The 21834-nt window shown below is 49.4% G+C and overlaps 1 protein-coding gene across 1 annotated transcript in view; it reads right to left on the minus strand.

Moving 5' to 3' along the window:
• SLC22A4 (solute carrier family 22 member 4) overlaps positions 1–19006 on the minus strand; it is an 84774-nt gene extending 65768 nt beyond the window's left edge. The window contains exon 1 of the mRNA XM_075900352.1: positions 17998–19006. Coding sequence (XP_075756467.1) covers positions 17998–18390 — 393 coding nt within the window. The 5' untranslated portion in view covers positions 18391–19006. The remainder of the gene's footprint in view (positions 1–17997) is intronic.
• Positions 19007–21834: the final 2828 nt, after the last annotated feature.

The following is a 21834-nucleotide window of genomic DNA, read 5'->3' on the forward strand; positions in this document are numbered from 1 at the left end:
AACTGTCAACATAATGTGTTTAGCAAAATGTGACCATAGTAGTTTTGAGACATTAACATTTGTCCAAATGGTGTATCTTGCAACATCCCATAATCAGTCATGGAAAAGAGGAAAGGAAACAAAAATATGACATTTCTACTACATTTTCTAAACCCAACTCCTGATTTTTAAAGTTTTTAAATTAGCAAATTGTTTTTCCTTTTTTCCCCCCTATCATCATCCAATGTTTCCATGGATAAATCAGATCCTCTTATTCATCTAGTGGTTCTGATCCTGCAACTTTTAAACAAGATGACAATGTGTTTAAGCACTGCCGACTTAGGTTTGTGATCACCATCTCTAAGTAACTACTGAAAATAAAGTCAATTTACTATCATCCACAAAAAATGTACTGCAGAAATTATAGCTTAGCCCTTTTGTAGATTAACTATAAACACATCTTCTGAAAGATCTTAACTGAATACATTATTCATTAACCAACAAACAAGTCATTCTGACCAAACACATCCAGAGGGCAAAGTCTTGGTAAACTTGGAAAGAAATTTCTTTTACTTTCATCAGCAAAATCTATTTAGGCAAGAGACTACATCCATGATAGCCAAATACAGGTAGTCCCTGGATTACGTACAAGATAGGGACTGTAGGTTTGTTCTTAAGTTGAATCCGTATGCAAGTCGGAACTGGCATCCAGATTCAGCCGCTGCTGAAACTGATCAGCAGCTGATTCCAGGAAGCCCGGGGCAGAGCAACTCTGCCTCCGGCTTCCTGTAGTCAGCCGCTGGTCAGTTTCAGCAACGGCTAACTTGGGGACGCCTGGGGCAGAGCAGCTCGGGTGCTGCTGGGTTGGTCCAGTAGTGCAGCCGCTCCTAGGCGCTACTGGACCAACCCAGCAGCACCCCAGCTGCTCTGCCCCAGGCATCCTGATTCAGCCACTGCTGAAACTGATCAGCAGTGGCTGAATCAGGACGCCTGGGGCAGAGCAGCTGGGGTGCTGCCGGGTTGGTCCAGTAGCGCCTAGGAGCAGTGCTGTGGGACCAACCGGCAGCGCCCCACCTGCTCTACCACAGGCCCCGGGCTCTGCTCCACGTCTCCCTGGTCTGCTGGGGAGGGGGGCACTAGCTGCGTCCCCCCCCCAGCAGACCAGGGAGACGCTGAGCAAAGCCCGGCGCTTCCAGATCAGCTGGAAGCGCCGCGGGTCCGGCCCGGGTCCTCCGCGGCTTTGCTCCCCGTCTCCCTGGTCTGCTGGCTCCCCCAGCAGACCAGGGAGACGGGGAGCAGCTTTTCTCGCCCCGGAGGTGGCAGGCGGGGGGACCAGGCGTCCTGCTGCTCCAGTCCTCCGGGGTGAGAAAATCCCCGTTCGTAACTGCGGATCCGACATAAGTCGGGTCCGCGTAACTTGGGGACTGCCTGTACATTAAATTTGATTACTACATTGCTAGCAAAGGCACACTGGATTTGTGAATTGACTGACTGACAGTGGTAATAGGTGACAATTTAAGACTCACAGGTTTGCAAACCAATTACCTCTCCAAATAGCAGGGATAAGTTTTATTGCTAAAAGTGACAGTGCCCTTTTAGGAGATTATCCAACCAGCTTTCCCACATATCCTTTATTCTGGAAACACTGCTAGACTATTCATTGTTTAAGTTTTTCCAGTTACAGACTAACTCGGCTACCCCTCTGAACCCTTTATTCTGGTGCTCTATCAGAAATTACTGATGAACTTTCTTCAGTGTTCCAGGGTGCTACAGGGCTTAGCCTCACATCTCATAGTGCAGAGACCATGAAACTTAGCAGGAAACTACACTACCTCCCTTAACCAGGACTCTCTGGTCTGGCAGGACCACAGACATGCCTGGACCACGGAGCACAGGTATAGGGAGGCCTAGCCGCAGGGCAGGAGTGTGACCAGGGCGGGGGTGGGGGAGCGGCAACTCCAACGGGAGCTGCCCCGTTGGGAAGTTAAAGAGGCTGGTGGCACAACAGAGAGTTTTGGCTCCAGTGGCTGGGCAGTATCGGGAGGCCAGCAGTGGCTGTGGAACTCTGGCCCCAGTGGTGATGGCCAGGGAGCCCTAGCCTGGGGAGCCATGACCAGAAAGGCAGCAGCAAGGCTGGACTGGAGCCCTAGCCAGGGGGCAACATTCAGCACAAGCCTCGTGGGGAGGGATCTCCCCGGGTCCTGCAAATCCCTACATTTGGGACCAGTCAGTTCCCAAGGGTGCCGGACCAGGGAGATCCAACCTGTACAAATGTCTTGAAAATCCATCCAGATCATACTAAAGTAACAGCTGTTTAAAAGGACGAGCCTATACATCTCAAGAACGCAGCTATCATATCAAAGAATAAGAATGGAGATCAACAGCAGGCAGCTCAAATGAAACTCAAAAATAGCCACTGGTTCTCATGCCTGTAGAAAGTCTGCAGTTAATACATTTCACGTGTACTACACCACATGTACTAGTGAGATTATCCTCACCTAATGGCAAAGACATTAAATATTGTACTCTTCACTGTACTGCCACTACCAGCATTGGGAAGATCTCATGAAATCTATCTTAAAAGCATCATTGAGGGGAAAAAAAAAAAAAAAAAAAAAAAAAAATCAGCTGAGCAAGTAATCTCTGCAGGTACATTAGAACTGTAGTGCTTTGTATAGTCTGCTATTTATTCGGAAGATTTTCAACTCTGGCCACTGCTACAATTAGACTGATGAAATTGTATTATGCTGAGCAAAAGTTCCCATTTCAATAATGCACAGCTGGGAATTATGTACATGGACAGTGAGGTCAATGTAAAAAGCAAGGTGCTAACTAATTTCAAAGAAACAGTGCTCCCCTCAGGACAGGCTGAGAATGAAAGTGTTTTACAGGATACTCCTGTTATATCAGCTGTCCAAAACATACACTGACTTCCTATTTGTTCACAGAATCAGTTCAAAGTGGTGGTTTGCTCTAGGAATGTCTTTACTGTAGAGTTAACTGGGGTGATTGGCACCCAGGTCTGAGCACTTGGATTAACCTAGCCCAGGTCTGAGCAGTCACATTGCAACACCAGACCTAAGTTCAGGGGTGGGCTAGATACGGCTCGTGGGTTCCCAGCTGTTGGTCCACGTACTGGTGGGCTGGATGCCAACCCTTGCCTGCCGGGCCATGGCACTCTGCTAGGCCACACCCACAGCTGCTAATGAGCGCCACCCACTGGTGCACACCTGTGTGTGCACTAAAAGTTCTCCTCCCACAGCAAGTGGCACTGCAGACTTGTCCCAGTGTGCGGTTCTAGCTCTGGTGGCAGCCACGTGGCCTGGCCAGCAGGGCTGCGTGGTGAGCGGCTACCACATATCCTTTCCATTGCGGGCGGCGTGTTTGGGACTAGGGAGTGGAGCCTTTGCGGCCATGAGCATCCTGGCCTTTATTGATACCGAGGAGAATCAGGTTAGAGGCCCGGGGGAGCTGCACTGCGTGTCCGCAATTTCTGCCCCTCTGGCGGGGCCCAGCTTCCCCCACAGGGTCTCCCCTGCTGGCTCCAGCTTGGATCATGTGTCTGGCCGCTTCCCAATATCTCAGGGCATCGCAATGACCAGTAGTGGTCGAAGTTGGGGGGGGGGGGGGGGGGAGAGGGTGAAGCTGGGTTCCCTGATCAAACCAGCAGGTGTCGGGGGGGGCTAGTACCAGCCAGCAGTCGGGTGAGTGCCACAAGTCCATGACACACATGGGCTGAGCAACCCTGCACCTCTAGGCGCCCATTAGAGTTCTGGCCTGGGGAGGAACTCTAGAGCCGCCAGAAACGTCCACCTGTCCACCGCCGATCCCGTGCGTAAGTTGGGGGTTAGGTGGTCACCAGGCCTGGCAGAGCAGAGGTGGGGTCTCTTCTTGGCAGCAGAAGAGCACTTTGCTGCATAGCAGGGGGGGGTTTGTGGAGCCCAGCACAGCAGCCTTAGAATAGCCGCAACCCGGGCAACAGCACTCACCTGGTGGTTGTGAGGCAGCGCAGGGCTAGGTGAGAGGTGACACGGAGTTCTGGGGGTGGGGCTAGTGTTGGGAGTTTCTGGGGAAGGGGGATTGGGCTAACAGTGGGGGATGCTATGGAGGCAGGGCTGGCACTAGGGTGCTTTGGGGACAGGGCTAATATTGGGGGCTGGCACTGGGGAGGTTCTGGAGGGTTCAGTGCAGCTGGGCTCTGGAAACGGGGTGGCACTGTGGGGCTTTGAGGGCAGGAGGCTGGCACAAAGGGGGCTGGGTGCAGCGAACTCTGGGGTCAGTGGCTGGCCCTGGGGAGTAGTGGAAGGGTAGGGGGGACCCTGGGGGTTAGGGCTGGCACTGAGGGACTCTGGAAGCTGGGGCTTTTGGCGGACCAACAACATTATTATTTGTGCAAATAATTAATATGCGAAGGATCTACAAATAAAAATGTAACCGATCCGCCAGAAGTTTGTGAATGGGTTTGCTGGTCCCTAGTATCACAAAAGATGGGAACCACTAGGCCAAGTCAGTTGATCTGGCCCATGGCCTGCTGCTGCGCCCCTACCTCTAGGACAATCAAGACCAGGGAGGGAGAGCATGTGCAGTCTCCTCCCCCCACCAGGGGTGTGCAGCACCAGAGGGAACTGCCAGTGGATCAAAACGGCAGGTGGTTCCATCTGCGTGCCCCTAGTAGGGTGGAGCAGAGAGACCTCACATGCTTCCTTGCCCCACAGGGGAGTGCGCAAAGTCTCCCCTCTTGTTAGGGGCACGCCCCTCTGCCCGAGGCCCCACCCCTTCCAGGCTGGTCTGTGACCACTACCAAAATTGGTGAAGTGGCCCCCCTTACAAAAATTGTCACCCCTACCTAAGTTGCTTCTAGATACTCCTCACAGGCCTCTGCTGAAAGCTGCCTTTTGCAGCTGGCTGAAAGAGCTCAGACAGGAAAAAGAAAGAAAATTCCAAGTAGATTTAGATGGGAGTAAAACTAATTTGGCAATAATTAAGCTTGTTTAAATATTAATTTGTTAAATTATTTCTGTCTGGGAGATGGGCAGAGCTGAGAAGGGAATGTTGTTTTGCTGGAAGGTGTTAAGAGCTGCCATCAAGTGAGTGAGTGATCTATAGAACAGAGAGGCCTGCAAACTGCTTCCTAAGCATCCTTTCAAGTTCAAAAGGAGTAGTTAGTCCCTTTTATGTAGAGAGCTGAAAACAATAAAGAAACCGCCACCCAAGGCAATGGCCCAGGCTAACTGAGAAGGCCAGATCAGAAGCTAAGCCATGTGGTGAGGAATTCCCTGATTAGGAATGCAGTGGCTAAGGAACGGTCTGAAAAGGGATAGGTGTGTGAAGAGACAGCCAGCAGGCAGAAAGAGAAACAGTTGTGAGAATGACAGTGATAGGGCCAAGTGACTGAACACTGACCATGTACACAGGCAGAACAGAGCCTCAAAGTTCTTCCACTGTTGACATGCACCACGAGAATGTGAATGATAAGCAGACAATCTCATGTGAAATCTGCTCTCACTCAAAGTTTTGATCAGTTTCAGGAAATCTGTGGGATGTTCTCTTTTCCAGGAGCATTTAGCAAGGGAAAGAAAATTAAGATTTTAGTTATGACTTATATACTAGGATTTAATGAGCCTTTTCATAAAAAAACCTTATAACAATGTCAAACAGTTTAATAGCATCCATATTAGATAATGAAATTACTGAGGGCCTTCAATTAACTGAAGTGTTACCTGGTCTTAACCACAGCCTGGATCAATCCACCCAAGAAATCCACTTCCTTGACACTACAGTACAATTAAACGATGAACAAATTTCCACCACCATATACTGGAAACCCACCAATCGCTACACTTACCTTCTTGCCTCTAGCTTCCCTCCTATACACGTCTCAATCTACTGTATACAGCCAAGTCCTAAGTGTAACCCTTCTGCCAGGTAGTGCCAGCAGCAGCCAGGGCTGGTTTCAATATCTAGAGGTCCCTTTTCATCCATCTCACACAGAACAGGCTCAAGCCCCCATCCAGTAGCCTGGGAAATTCATACACCCCTGAGAGGCGATGCTTCCCCACTTGCAAGCACAGAGTCTAAGTGTAGAAAAGAAACGTTTAATGAAAGATAGAGAGAAGTTACATGGCATTAGCTTGGGAAAATACCACAGACACAGTTCCTACCCCCCCCCCCCCCCCACGAGTAACCGTCCCAGCTCAAATGGATTTTGCAATGTCCTTTGCCCCTCAGGCTCACTAGTCCAACAACGTAAGGGTTCCATTCATTTACCCAAACTTTCTCCATACCCCACTTCAAACGCCCTACTAACAGCTTTGTCCTGTCAGTACAGACCCTGACACATCATCCTGATGACTCCACTCATTGAGTCTGAGGCCATGCCACCTTTGTGCTGCTCCTGTGGTCTGCCTGCACTGCCTGCTACCACGTCTACCAGTCACTTCTACCAGCCATTCCTGCCAGCCGCTCCTACCGCCGCTCCTACCGGCCACCCGCCAGTCGTTCCTGCCAGCAATCTTGCTAGCTGTAATGGGTCTGGCTCCAGGCCAAACCAGTGACTTCAGCTCTTAGTGATTTCAACTCTTTAGCCACCACCTAGGCTGGCAAAAGAATCCAGCTTCCACTGAACTAGCCAAAAGACTCTTGATGGAGTCTGCTTTAGGTCTATCCTTAAAACAAGGGGGGGGGGGGGGGAAAAGGCAGGTTGAACCAATCTTACAGCTCATACTTGGCAGGCATGAAGCAGGCTGGCTCAAGCCCTTTTCCCCCAACTCAGTTCACTCAACTCTGGAAGGAGGAGGCTTGTTCATCTGAGACTTCTTACAATGAGGCTGTGTCTACACTGGGCCACTTATTCCGGAAAAGCGGCTGGTTTTCCGGAATAACTTGCCAGCTGTCTACATTGGCCCCTTGAATTTCCGGAAAAGCACTGACGATCTACTGTAAAATTGTCAGTGTTTTTTCCCGGAAAAAACTATGCTGCTCCCATTCGGGCAAAAGTCCTTTTCCGGAAAAACTGTTCCGGAAAAGGGCCAGTGTAGACAGCACAGTAGACTTTTCCGCAAAAAAGCCCCGATCGCAAAAATGACGATCAGAGCTTTTTTGCGGAAAAGCGCATCTTCATTGGCCATGGATGCTTTTCCAGAAAAAGCGCTTTTCCGGAAAAGCATCCTGCCAATGTAGACATGCTTTTTCCGGAAATACTTATAACGGAAAACTGTTCCATTTTAAGCATTTCTGGAAAAGGGTGCCAGTGTAGACGTAGCCTGATGGTGTCTCTCCTGCCACCACTGGTGTCATATTTTACAGTTCCCACATTTAGGGGTAGCATGATTTGTAACCCCACAACACCCCAAATTAGTTACAGTACATCACATTCCATTCTAACAACAAATCCTCCATCAGCCCTGGCTGAAATGGATTTACATAACCACACCCCGGATTCCTTCTCCATCCCAGCAGGAGCTATATTTACATAACAGTTACTTATCTTGCAAGGCTAAACAGTTTGAGTGAACATAGCCACCCCCAGGACTGCTGGCTGATTGCAAGCAGTAGTTTAGCCCCTGCTTACATCCAACACAACCAGATATGCTCCAATCCTGCAGAGACAAAAACCTATAGGATCTATAGAGAGCATTCTTAAAACTGAAATCCCGACATGGAGCAGTGAAAAAACAGATTGACAGAGCAAATAAAGTACCCAGACATGAACTCTTTCAAGACAGGCCCAAAAGAGAAAACAGAATTCCACCTACAGTCTACAACTTAAACCCCTCTAATGCATTTTCAAAAATCTACAACCTATCTTGGAAAATGACCCCTCAGTCTCAGAGGCTTTGGGGGGGAAAGGCCAATTCTCGCTTACAGACAATCCCCCAACATGAAACAAATTCTTTATGGTAACCACGCAACACAGCTACATCATAAGCATACAGGAACCCACCAGTGCCAACTCTGCCCACACATCTATACAAGCATTTTCATCGCTGGACCCAACCACATCAGCCACCAAATCAGAGGCTCATTTAACTGCACATCCACTACTGCGATCTATGCCGTCAAATGCCAGCAATGCATATCGGCCAAACTGGACAGTCTCTACAGGAAAGAATTAATGGACACAATTCAGATATCCAAAAAGGCAACATACACAAACCTGTTGGAGAACACTATAATCTTCATAGACACTCATTAATGGATCTCCAAGTTGCTGTTTTGTTTCAGACCAATTCCACAAGCCAAATACACAGAGAAGGATTGGAGTTTAACTTCATGCACAAGTTTAATTCTTATACTAATGGTCTGAATCATGATATTGGATGGCTCCCACATTATCAACCAACCAACGAAGGTGCTAATGGTTCTTGATGTCTGGGTAGAAACTGGTGTTGGTCATCTTTTCCAATTGCTAACTAATGGTTCTTATCAGCCTCTTAACTATTTAGTCTTTCAGATGCTACTAGACTAATTGTTGAAGTTTTTCCTGTTACAGACTCACTCAGCTATACCTCTGAAACTTATCTGCGTCTTTTTTTCTTCCTCCCCTTCAATTTTTTCCCCTCTCCCAACCCCACTCCTTCCCTTATTTATTCTTGGATCTGGACTTCCAACACTCCAGTTATCTGAAAAAGTGGGTTGTGCCCATGAAAGCTCATGATACCATCAACATGTTTTGTTAGTCTTTCAAGTGCTACTAGAGCATTTGTTGTTTAAGGGTTTTTTCTTAATGTACAGGAGCTTAGATTTCATTGCCTAACAGCAGCTCCATTTATCTGAACTAATGTTGTGCATCTCATTACATTAATGGAATTGATTGTTACTGTACGATTATAGATATAGATATAGATATAGATATAGATATAGAGAGAGAGAGAGAGAGAGAGAGCGCGAGCACTCAGAAGAACACTTATCGTATTCCACTCCCTCTCTACTTGTTCACAGGCCATCCCAGTAGCAGCCCCTCCTCATTTACCCCTAAATTGCAACACGACTATATAATCTGAATCACCATTCTGCATTCAGTCCCTATGGTACTACTGTCATCTGGCAACTTCTTAGTTTAAGGATAGTACTGCAGCATCCCTACTGGTAAATTAACAGTGTAGTTTCATGTCCCATAACAGATTTGGAATTTGTCATGGGCTCAAACTGCATGGCAAAAGGATGTCTGAAGCTTTTCAATATTTAAAGGCCGCTTGTATGGGAACAAACAGGCTCCCACAAATAAACTGAACTCTTTCCAAACAGCTTGTAGGGAAAAACATGTAAAATCTTTCTTGCACTCACTCTACTCTGATTTGTCAAAGCAAGTGTAAGAGTAGTATTAATTGGACAATTCTTACCCTGTAAATCCTAAGGGTTGGGGCCCTTGTTTCCATAACTTTTTTCCATCCATGTGCAGAATAAATTGTTACGTGCACCAAGCCATGCAAAGATGTGCTCCACCAATAGAAATGCAGACTGCTGACTGTGGGTACTCTGCTAATTAGCTGGGCAGCATTTGAATCTCTCCTGGGAGGCCACCCAAGAACTCAGCTTACAGGGAACACTGCTTGGAGGTAGGGGTGGGGTTCTGTGTAATAGTGACAATGATGCAAATTATCAAGTGTAACTCTCCATCCCTTCAATTCACAGAAAGGAACATCACTAATACTGAAGTCAATCACGTTTTGAAGCAGCAAGACTCCAACATTACCACCACCACCGACTGGTTTGAAGATGTGCATTATTTCTTTAACTTGGTAACAGGAAGCCATTCAGAAAGAGGCTGAGAAAAGCCAAGAGGCTGGTAAAGTAGCTTTGCCAGGGTGGTGGGGGGGATGTTTTCTTATACTTGTTGGCCGTGTCTACACTGGGCCACTTATTCCGGAAAATCAGCCGCTTTTCCAGAATAGGCTGCGAGCTGTCTACACTGGCCCTTGAATTTCCAGAAAAGCAACAATGCTCTACTGTACAAAATCAGCCGCTATTCCGGAAAAACTATTCTGCTCCCGCTTGGGCATAAGTCCTTATTCCGGAACACTGTTCCAGAAAAGGGCCAGTGTAGATAGCCCAGTAGTCTTTTCCGGAAAAAAGCCCCGATCGCGAAAATGGCAATTGGGGCTCTTTTCCGGAAAAAAGCACATCTACATTGGCCACAGATGCTTTTCCGGAAAAAGGGCTTTTCCAGAAAAGCAGCCTGCCAGTGTAGACGCTCCTTTCCTTTTCCGAAAGGAACTGAAAACAGAATAGTATTCCATTTTAAGCATTTCCAGAAATTCATGCCAGTGTAGACACAGCCGTTCAGTGTTAGAGAGAACAATTATCCTTTACCATTGTCTCAACACCTGGAACACTCAAATAAATGCCTATGTGGCACTAGTCCCACTCCCACAAGATAATAAAAAACCTTTTTTGGTAACGAAGCTGAGAGAACTGAGAAAGCTTTGATGCCAGGTTTCTTGTCACTGTATTTCCCAGTTTTCTTCTTAACAGTGCTGACATGCACATTGAAATCTGTAACAAGCTGAGGGAAGTCAATGGCTGCCTGGAACTGCAAGGAATCTAGCTCTCATTACCATTCTACTTCTTCTGTCCTCAATAAGAGGAAGATTGCTTCAGCACTGCTAGTTCTTCAAGTCATTTTCCTGGCAAACCATACTGCACGATACTTGCAGGAAGGGTAAAACAAGTGACCACAAACACTTGTGAGTGTTCTCCACTTGGAAAAAGGTTTTCATTACAGAGTGACAGATGATAGATTTATGGGGTACTAATCCTTGATGCAGGACAGGGTAGCTAGCCAAATGGTGCCCATAAGAATGGCTATACTGGGTAGCTCCAAAGATCCATCTAGCCCAGGGGTGGGCAAAAGGGCTTCTGTGAGCTGGATCCCATCTGCCAAGTGGGTTGATCTGGCCTGCAGAGGTCCTGCCATTCCCCTGCCATGATGTGGCAGAGGGCAGGGAGCAAGAGACTTTGAGCTCCCCCATGCCCAGGCCAAGCAGGGCCTGTGGGGGGGGGGGGGAGAGTATGCAAAGTCTCATCCCACTCTGCCCCCTGCCCTGCAAGGAGTGCACAGCGCTTAGAAGTGCCACGTGCTCCTTGCAAGACAGGGGCAGGGTGGGAGGAGACTGAGCGCTACCCTCACCCCCCAAGCCCTGATTGGCCTGGGGTCAGGAAGCACGAAGTCTTCAACTGCCAGCTGCTGCTCAGCTGGCAGGAGACTAATCATGGCACTCACTCACAGGGTGGGGACAGACTTTGTGTGCTTCTTCTCCCCCCCCCCCCCCTCCCCGGCTCCCAGGCCCTGATTAATCTGAGAGTAGGGGTGGGGGAGCATGCAAAGTCTCCTCCCACCAGGCATCTAGAGGGAACTACCAGCTGTTCAAAACAGCTGGCGTCTCTCTGGGGGACGCGGGGGCAAAGATTTCACACACTCCCCCACCCACAGACCAATCAAGATCTGTGGGCAGGGAAGCATGGAAGTGTCCTGGCCCCACCCCTTCCATTTGAGGCCCCACCCCTTCAGGGGCGGCCCAGGGCCACTTCAAAAAATTCTGGAGTGGCCTCCAGTCAAAAATTATTGGCCACCTGATCTAACCCAATATCTTGTTTTCTGACATTGGCCAATGCTAGGTAGCACATTGGGAATTACAGAACAGGTGATCCATCAAGTGAAGTGATCCATACCTCACTGTCCATTCCCAAATTGTGGCAAACTAAGTCTACAGACACCATCCCTGCCCATCCATTTATTGGTACCCACACCCAGTTCAACCAGCCTCTTCGGCTCGTCCAGGGACTAAGGTTTTATATTAACAAACAATGTTTAAGATAACTTCACACACTCACACTGTACTTGAGAATGGGAATTAATGATTGACTTAAGTCAGGTTGAAGGTCTACCAAGATGGAAAAGGCCCTTTCTGAGGAGACCTGCAATGGAAAAGAGTTAGACTTGCATCCTTTTCTTCTCTCCCCCGGCAAATAAAACCATTTCTTGCTTTAAAAACAGCTCATTAACTAGATATACAGGTCACATCTAGCCTGAAGGATTATCACAATTGGGATCCAGCTCCTCAAGGTGTAATTCCCTTTATAAAGGTGTAATTTAAGTGTGTAATTCCCATTGATTTCAATAGGAGCTAGATACTTAAATACCTGAGGGTCTTGGCCCAGATAATTAATGAAATTACAACATCCTACAAATCAAGAGATTGCAAGCTAAGCATTTAACCCAAAAAGGGATTTTAGTCAGCCCGTTCACTCATGCCAATCCAAGTGGGAGCCTAATCTGTTTGGGTCTTCTGGGTGTTATTATAACACTACAGCTCATCTGTTTTTTCTGTTAACATCTATTTAACATCAGTGACTTCAGGGCACATCTACATTGATACTGGAAGGTTTTAAAGAAACATACTTATTTAGCGTTGGCTTACAGCAGAACCTTTTTTGGGTCAGAGGCCACTTACACAGAGAAAAAAAAAAAATCAGTTGGGAGCCACACACAAGTGAGAAGCAAAAAACAAGACACCTCATTGACCGGCCAGGGGGTGGGGAGAGGTGATTTAGTGGGGATGCCAAGAGCATCCCCATTGATGCCGGTACCCATTGCTGTCACAAGTAGTAAGGGATGTTGACAGAAGGTTTCTCCCGTCAAACACCTGCAGTGAGGATGGTGCCGTAGTCCGACTTAAATAACGTAGCTGGAGTTGACGTACCTTATGTAGCTGGAATTGTGTACCTTAAGCTGACCTTCCCACATAGTGTAGACCTGCCCGAAGGGACATTATGAAGAGTTTTTGCCACATATTTAACAAGAAGCCTTCTGAGCAAGCCAAGTGAACACACAATCACAACAGAGACATCCAAAATCTCCTCCAGCAAAGGCAAGACAGACAAACTTCAAATTCTTGTAATTGGTAATCTAAACACAGAAAAAGTAAAGCTCTCAGTTTCTCTTCTGACATTTTAAAGCGGCAAAAGGGAGGAGTGATTCCAATTTAAAAATACTCTCCTGTCGGTTTCTAACAACTGAAATATTTTTAAATGTACTGTATCATCATACAGGGCCAGCTTTAGGCCGAGTCGCCAGATTCCCCCGAATCGGGCCCCACGCCCTAACCCTGGAAGTGTGCCGGGTGTGCTGCAGGAGGGGGAGTTTTTTGCTCAACCAAAATTTGTGTGGTTTTTTTTTGGGTCAACAAAAAAAACCCGGTTGCCGGGGCCCTATCGAAACTATTCGAATTGGGCCCCGCGTTTCCTAAAGCCGGCTCTGTCATAATATACTGCCTGATTGAAGATTTTGAGTCTGAGTAAGCTAGACTCAGAAGACCATCCAACCAAAGGCTTCCAGGAAATTGCTCAGGAAATTGCTAGGGGTGAGGAACCTTGATTTGACCCACGAGGCTCAGGGCTCCTCCACACTGGGAAGCCAGCATTGACACTGTAGCCATGCAGGGTGCACCGTGACTGGGGCACCAGTATTGGCTCCCCTCTGCATGGGGAAGAGAGCATGGAGCCTTAAGGGGTCAATCAAAGCAAGCCACAAGCCAGATCCTTCCCCTGCCTGGCAGGGGAAGTGGCTCTGTGCACTGCAGGGAAGCATTCCCTGCAGGCACCACTTCCTGTTGCTTGCAATGGTTGGGAATCCCAGCCAATGGGGGGGGGGGGGGGGAGGACATTGCCTGGAGCTGGGCAAAGACACTTGTGCCCCTCTCACGAACTGCACCAGGTAGGTGCCTCCAACCCCCAGAACCTCTCCACACCCCACTCCTGCACCCTCATTCCAGTTCTGCACCCTCCCACACCCCAGCCTGCTCCTGCACCCCCACTCCCTTCCTGACCCCGCATCCTCTCTCCCAGCCCATTCTTGAACTCTACCTCCCACCCAGATCCCACCTCCAACCAGCTCCTGCACTCTCCCTCACTCCTTTTCAGACCCCACCTCAACCCCCAGCCAGCTCCCCAACAGACCCCTCTTGCACACTGAAAAATCCTTTATTTTTGGCTTCACCCCAGTCTGGGGGGCCCCACAAAATCCACTAGGCCAGGAAATAAGCCCTGGACATCAGTATCTGCCCCCTCCCATGGGGTTGGAACTTGAGCTTTTTTTTTTCCTGCTTCTCAGTTGGGGGCTACATCTGCGAAGGTGCAGCCAGACAGGAACCCCCTCCCCCAACATCCTTGGAAGAGAGAATCCTTGAGAGCGAAACTCTGTCTTCAAAGGCTCCAGGGCCTCCAGAGGTGCTGGAATAACAATGGCCCTAGATGCTAGACAGGAACCAGATAACAGAGGCAATTGGGCTAGAAGGCTATCGGGGCCTCGAGCTGCCCTTGGCTGGTACTAGTATTGATACGTCTACACACCGTCCCGGAAGAGGAAAAAGAATGTCTGGCACTAATGATTTAGTTACCTCTACCTCACAGGTGCAAATTAAGCTTTGGACCCCCTGTGGGAATGGGCATCACAAAGACGTTCCAACTTAATTGGCATTTTAATGACAAGAGAAGCAACTACGTGACCACAGGAGTATAAAGTGGGGCCCTGTGCCCCACTCTAATTGGGGATCCACCCATAGACCTGCTGGTCAGGTGGTCTTGGACCCCTGAGACTTTAGGGACGACTTCGTCTCGTCTGCTTCCCATTGGAATGGAGAGAAACGCTGCCTTCGCCGAAGTAAGGATCACAGGGGTAAGAATATACCTGCTAGGTGTCTGTGCGCATTCAATAAGAGCTCAGGGAACCAAAAGGGTTCCAAGGTACCTTTAAGTGACTGTTGTTGTATTTTCTGTCTTTGTAGTGGCTGTGTCATCTGTAACACAGCAGTAGCATTTAACAGCTAAGCTTGCCTTGTAACAATAAAATAGTAACTGTTCAGCTTTAACCTGACTCCTCCTGTTGCTGTAACAGAACCAAACACAATAAAAAAGAACCATAGCTGGTCAGGGGTAAATGCAGTAACAGCTGAGCATTGAGTTGTGCCACCTCCACGGGGCAGACTCTTGGGGCGCCCGTCAGCCTCCCTGGCTGCCCACTGCAAAGAGTCCTTTGTCCTAGAAGTCGAAGACTCGGGTGTAATGAGCTCTCTCTGCACCACCTTGGGGCACCCATCAGCCTCCCTGGCTGCTCACTGCGAAGGGACTTTGTCCTAGCAGTTAAAGACTTGGGTGCAATAGGGCTCACAGACCACTCCCTACCCTAGCCACTGGCTAACAGGAGGGGTTTGTTTTCTCCTTCCCACTTACAAACCAGGTAGTGCCTCCAATGGGCAAGGGGGCTGCTCACTGTGGACTGGACCAGCATCTGGACCAGCCCCTGTCCACGGTTGCCTGGGTGCATCACAGACAGGAGCTGCTCCTGGCATCCAGAACAGACAGCCCCTGTTCAGTGGGCCATGGGGGGATTTGCAAGCAGGAGCTACTCCTGCCAGGCCAGAGCAGTCTCTGTCTACAGCAGGGAGGCCACTCCAGCCCATTCTCGGTGTAGGGGAAGGGTTACAGGATGCCCTCCCCCCTTAATTGGTTAAAGGTAGTTAAGTTCCACATTTGACTGGTTAACCAATTAAACAAGATTTTACATCCCTAGTGCCAAACTGGAGAATTTGCTAAACTATGGGGCTACATCCACACTGATGGCTTCTTGCGCAAGAACAGCAGTTCTTGCACAAAAACTTGCTGGGTGTCTACACTGCACGCACGTTCTTGCGCAAGTAAATTTACAGTACAGCATCGGCAAACAGGGCTTCTTCCGGAAGAGTTATTCCTCTCCCTACGAGGAAAAGCCCTCTTGCACAAGAGGGCAGTGTAGACAGGCAACATGAATTTCTTGTGCAAGAAACCCCTATGGCTAAAGTGTCATCAGAGCTTTCTAATGCAAGAGAGCATCCACACTGCCATGGGCACTCTTGCGCAAAAGCACGTCAATGTAGATGTGCTCTTGTGGAAGACTTTGAGCAAGAACTCTTCTGCAAAACAGTTCTTGCACAAGAAGCTGCCAGTGTATACATAGCCTGGAAGTTCAATATTGTCTAGCAGCATTACAGACATTGCCACTGCTTTCTGGGCTCTTACAAGACATATAGGAGTAAATTAGAGCTAAATAACAGCATAGAACAATGACAGCCAGGACAAATGCGCTCTGCCTCTGAAGGAAAAGTTTTCTTTAATGTATAAAGTAGGAATAAGAGATCCTCTGGAATAGGGCTTTATTCTGGAGGATCAGGCCAGTCTAGACGCTTTTTTCCGGCTTTTCCCCAAGCCGGAAAAAAGCAGCGGACATGTTTATTTAAATCCCCCACGGATTTCCCTATTCCCACTTTCAAAATTAGCATGCCCCTTCCGAAAAAGGGGCAGTGTAGACATAGCCACTGTGTTTAACGAACAATGAAATGAAATCCTGGCCCGACTGAAGCCATTACCAAAAGCATCATCAGCCTCAGTGGGAACAAGATTTCACCCGAATTTTCTGTTTTTTCTACTAAAGTTACAAGCAGGAGAAGGGATATCAGAACAACATCAAGCCAATAATATCAAGGAATCAGAACATTTGCTGAACTGCCAGAATAAAGTGGGATGGAGAAAGGGGAAGAGGACAGTTACAAGGATTTCACATAGTTTTACTTTGGACTAACAATAGGAATGAATAATTTTTTAAAAAAATGCCTCCAGAATAGCCTGTTCCAAGAAATAATTTCTTGTGGCCTCAAGATTGTTATAACGTTTTATTCCAAATCAAGTCCTGATGTGACCTTCAAAATTGTTTTGGGGTAATCAAAAACCATTATTACTGGCTTTACTCTAGACTGAAATGTGATAATGCCAAAATTTAGCTCCAAATATTTAGGACAAAGATATAAAATCCTGGGGAGGAAGAAGAAAACATTTTTAGGATATAAACACCTGACTGACACCTTTAACTATTGCAATGCATTCATGCTCCACAACAGCGCTCACCCTCCTCCTGTTGTAGAACGAAACTCTTGAGGATGTATTTAATCGAAATAAAAAGCATTAAAGTGTCACTGCAAACCTACTCATTTAAAAGTCTCAGAGAGTAGCCCTGTTAAGTCTGTAACTCCCCCCCCCCCTCAAAAAAAGGGAGTAGTCCTGCAGCACCTGAGGTATAGCGAGAGTGTTATGTGCCATGGGGCAAAAGCAAAACTTGCACCCTCTGCTGCTGCATGGCAGGGCCCCAAATCTGGAGCATGGCTGAGCCCGACGGTGGGAGGGAAGAGAGAGCTTGTACCGGGTCTTTCCCCACCGCTCCAGTTTGGGCCGCGCCCTCGCAGGCACTAACCCGCCGCGGAGATAGAGAGTGGGGCTAGCGGTGGGCGGAGGAGAAGCAGGCGAGCCGAAGGATGACAGGGGGAGCGGAGTGGGATTAAATTGGCGCCCACCTAGCGTGGCGCCTCTCCGCCCCTGCCTTTCTGTACCTCTCTGTGCTTCTTGCTCCACTCACTTGAAGCGGGCTAAACCCACGAAAGCTAAAGTTACTACATTGTTATTTTTTTTTACTCTCTAAGGGGCTACGGAGCCAAGCCTTGGTTGTTTTTTTTAAACCTTGAAAAAAAAAAAGGGCGCTCATTGACTACCGACCACAAATCAGCACAGTGCCGGGAGAGGGGAGGAAGCTGGCAGCAGTTTGCACGCAAAGGCTCCCCGTGCCACGCTAGAGTGTCCCTCTCCTGCGTGTGGGGCGTGATCGCTCTCTCCCTCCCTGTCCCGCACACACCCAGCGTCTGCACGTGTCCGAGACGTGCAAGCGGGAAGGCGATCGCCCGCGGCAGACTTTAAACTCGCCGCTGAGCTACAGCCCGGAAGGTCCAGGGCGCGACGAGCCGCCACCGCACGGATGTGGAGACCCGTTTTGCAAACCCACCGCCAAGCAAACCTGGGAGGCGGGGCTGGAGAGCGGACTGGCTGCCTTAGGAGAGCGCAGTTACACAACATGGGCACCGCGCCCCCCGCTCCAGCAACCCCCATCCCCACCTGGCCCCGAGCGCCCCCTCCCCAGCGGGCCCCCCGGCCCGGGCGCACCTCGGTGACGATGGTGGAGAGGTAGAGCTCCCGGCTGTACTCCCAGCCGTCCAGGCACTTCTCCTGCTCCAGCTGACTCAGGTCCACGTCCCTGCCGGGCTGCAGCCCCAGCGCGGAGAAATTGGCCAGCGCGGCCAGGCGGTAGCGGCGGCACCTGCTGGGCCCCTCCCGGCCGCCCTGCACCTCGCGGGGGATGCTGGCGTCGAGCCACTCGCGGCTCAGGTTGGCGCCGGGGGGCAGGCGGCAGCGGTGCTCGGGGGTGCCAGCCAGGAAGACGGCGGACATGCCGTTGAAGCCATTGGGGACGATGCTGGCGCTGAGCAGGAAGAAGACGAGGCGCTGGAAGGGGCCCCACTCGCCCAGGAAGGAGATCAGATCGTCGTAATCCCGCATGGCGGCCGCGAGGTTCCGCTCCTGGGGCGGCACCGCCTGGGCATGAGGCGCGGCGCCCTCCGGAGCCGGTGTACTCGCCTGTCACCTCGGCGGAGGTGGGGTCTCCCCGGCCGGCTCCGCCTCTGCCGCGCCGCCAGGCTCGGGCACCGCCTCGGCTTAGATAACCCGCTGCCCGCTGCCATCGCCGCCTCCCCGCCCCCTGGCACGTGGGCGCGCCGCGGAGTCCGTATGGCGATGGGGAGAAGCCGCGCAAGGGGAGCTGGAGGGGAAACCCCTAGAGACGGGGTCGAGGGGTGGGGGACGGGCGGGGAAGCGTGATTTGAGCCGTGTTTAATTAGAGCCGTTGCGTAACAGTGCTCTGCAGCTGTGCTGGTCTAAGCCTGGAAGTCCCCAGCCCGGCAGCTCTGGGGGTGATGCAAGTAAAGAAGGAGGCTTGAGCCTCTGCGCCTTTTTCAATACAAATAAAAAGCGGCCTATATAGGGCAGGCAGAGGGGGAGCTGCCGGCGGAGGGAGGGGGCAGCGCTCTGGGCAGGCGGGCCGGATCTGCAAACAGTATTGGGGGGAGCACTCTAGGGCAGACGGGGGAGCTGCAGACAGGATTGGGGGAGCACTCTAGGGCAGACGGGGGGAACTACAGACAGGGTGGGGGGAGCACTCTAGGGCAGGCAGAGGGGGGAAGAGCAGGAGGGAACAGGAACGGGGAAATCACTGGGATGGGAGAAGGCAGGGGTGGGTACAACTTTTGTAAGGGGTCCCTAGGGCCTCTGTACTTCTTCCCCCAGGGCACTTGTTTGATGCTGTTTTCCAGCTGCTGCATTTCAAAGGCAACACAAGTGCTCCTGAGATGCTGTGGGAGGCAGGACGTAGTGGCACCTCTCACAGCTCGCTCCCCCCGCCCCTCCTTCTCCAGCCGCAGATAATGCTGATGACGATGCCCCGCCCACTCCACTTGTCATGGTTGCACGAGGCTGCCCTCTGGAGGGTATCTATGTAGATTCACTTTAAGGCTGCTTTGGAAGCCTTTCCCTTGCAGGGAGAATTGCTGGTTACCATTCAGGGGCATCTTCAACAGCTGCCTCAGAATTGTTTATGAAAGCTCAACTCCTTTAGATTGCCACAGCAAAATGTCAAGGGTCTATTCGATTCTGCCATCCCCATAAGGCCAGGAAGAAAAAATGAAGCTAGAAGTGATGGTCTGGCAGACAGAGGCAGTAGCTGCAGGCTAGGCAGAGAGTACTGAATTTCTGATAAAACTTTGAGGGAAGTTAGATTACCCCTTAAATAGATTTTTAAAATGTGGTCTGCATTTATATAAAGCCCGTGGCTGGTTTTATTTATATTGCTTTGCCTTTCTATAGACCTGTCCCTCTGAGCTCAGCTCTCTGCACACATCTCTTGAATTTAGCTTTGCCACCACCTCCATCCCCTCCCCACTTTGCAAATACCACCAGCTCAGCCCAATTCCTTTGCCTGGTCCTTTGCCATAACACAGTGACCCTTTTTGCCCTTGTCAAAGACATAGTCCCTATGTAGCACCTATATGGATTGATGGGGTAATACACTGAGGCTATGTCTACACTGCAGGCTTCTTGTGCAAGAACAGCTGTTCTTGTGTAAAAACTCGCAGAGCGTCCACACTACAAGGCTGTTCTTGCGCAAGAAAGTTTACAGTAGATTGTCAGAACAGAGGGCTTTTTGCGTAAGAGTTATTCCTCTCCCCACGAGGAATAAGCCTTTTTACACAAGAGCTTCTTGCGCAAGAAACTCCTATGGCTAAAATGGCCATCAGAGCTTTCTTGCTTGAGAGGGTCCACACTGCCATGAAAGCTCTTGTGCAAAAGCACATGGCAGTGTGGAGACACTCTTGCGTAAGAACTTTTTTGCACAAGAACTCTGTGCAAAAAGTTCTTGCCCAAGAAGCCTGCAGTGTAGATACAGCCTGAGGCTTTGTCTACACTGCAAGTTTTTGTGGCAGAAAATACACTAATGAGGGACTCATTAGCATGAATCGCGAAGTCATTAGTATATTTTCTGCCGATTCTTTTTGTGCAAGGGGATTTTGTGCAAAAAGAAGCAGTGTAGTTGCTTCCTTTTTGTACAAAAAAAACACCCCTTGTGCAAGATCCTTATGCCTCCCGGAGTATCTGACACTGGGAGGCATAAGGATCTTGCGCAAAAGGGTTTTTGTACAAAAAGGAAGCTTTCTTTCAAGAGAGCGTCCATGCAGTCTAGATGCTTTTGTAGTGTGGACGTGCTCTTGCGCAAGAAGTTTTTGCGGAAGATCTCTTCCGCAAAAAGCTTCTTGTGCAAGAAATGTGCAGTGTAGACAGCCTCAATATCCTCCAGAAAGTGTCTTCAGGTAGTGTTTATGGTGTGGCCTAATGGCTTGCCTTTCTCTCAGGGTGCTCAGAGATCATAGGCATGGGGAAATGCTCTGTGGAGCATCTAGCGAAGAGGTCAAAAATTTAAGTCCCATGTAGGCAAGCAACTGAATATTGATAAAATGTACAAGTGCTTATACAGAAATGCTAGAAGTCTAAATACTAAGGCTACATCTACACTGGCAAGATTTTGCGCAAATACAAGATTTGCGTTAAAGTATTTGCGCAAGAGAGCGTCTACACTGGCATGTGCCTTTGCGCAAGAGATGTGCTTTTGCGTAGAAGTATCCATGTCAGTGTAGACGCTCTCTTGCACAAGAAATCTCCGATGGCCATTTTAGCCATCGGGCTTTCTTGCGCAAGAAATTAACGTTGCCTAGTTAAATTAACGTAGTGGTGGCACGAGGTGTACCGGTAGTTCGGAATAGGAAGCCTAGTCCGAACTACCTAGTTCGAGCCCCAGGTAGCCGCGCTGCACGGGGTTCGAACCAGCGGGGTTTTAAAAATGGCGGCTCCCCGCTTAGGCAAATGAAGCCCGGGAAATTCAAATCCCGGGCTTCATTTGCAAGTGCGGTATGCCTACATTACCCTCCTAGTTCGAACTAGTGGGGTAGTGTAGACATACCCTCTCAGACCAATTCTAGTAACGATCCTATTGACATCCAAAATACTCAAACTGCCTAGTTGCATTGTGAGCTTGTTCAAGGAAAAAGTCACCCATAACCAGGGGTGATCAGTCTATTGTCTCTCCTCTTTCTCTTTGAACTATCCCTATAAAAGCCTCCCATCCTTGCCCCAAGAAAACTGTTCTGATACCTGGACTTAAACTGCATCAGTTCCATTGAGACTTCATCTCCTGTCTGATCATGCTGGGGGCTCTGTCCTGCTTTTCTCCTGTCCTCTGGACCCCCGGCTATCATCATCATCTGGGAACCCCGATCAGTGCAAGCTCCATGGAGTGGTGAGATCTCTCTCAGCTATCTCTTTAAGCATAGCCTCCTGACCCTGCCCTGTGTAAACTGTTATATGGTTACCTAACGTTTGTAATCAGTTTCAATTAAG

The sequence above is a fragment of the Pelodiscus sinensis genome, chromosome 17 (assembly GCF_049634645.1).
Source record: "Pelodiscus sinensis isolate JC-2024 chromosome 17, ASM4963464v1, whole genome shotgun sequence".
NCBI classification, from domain to species: Eukaryota; Metazoa; Chordata; order Testudines; family Trionychidae; genus Pelodiscus; species Pelodiscus sinensis.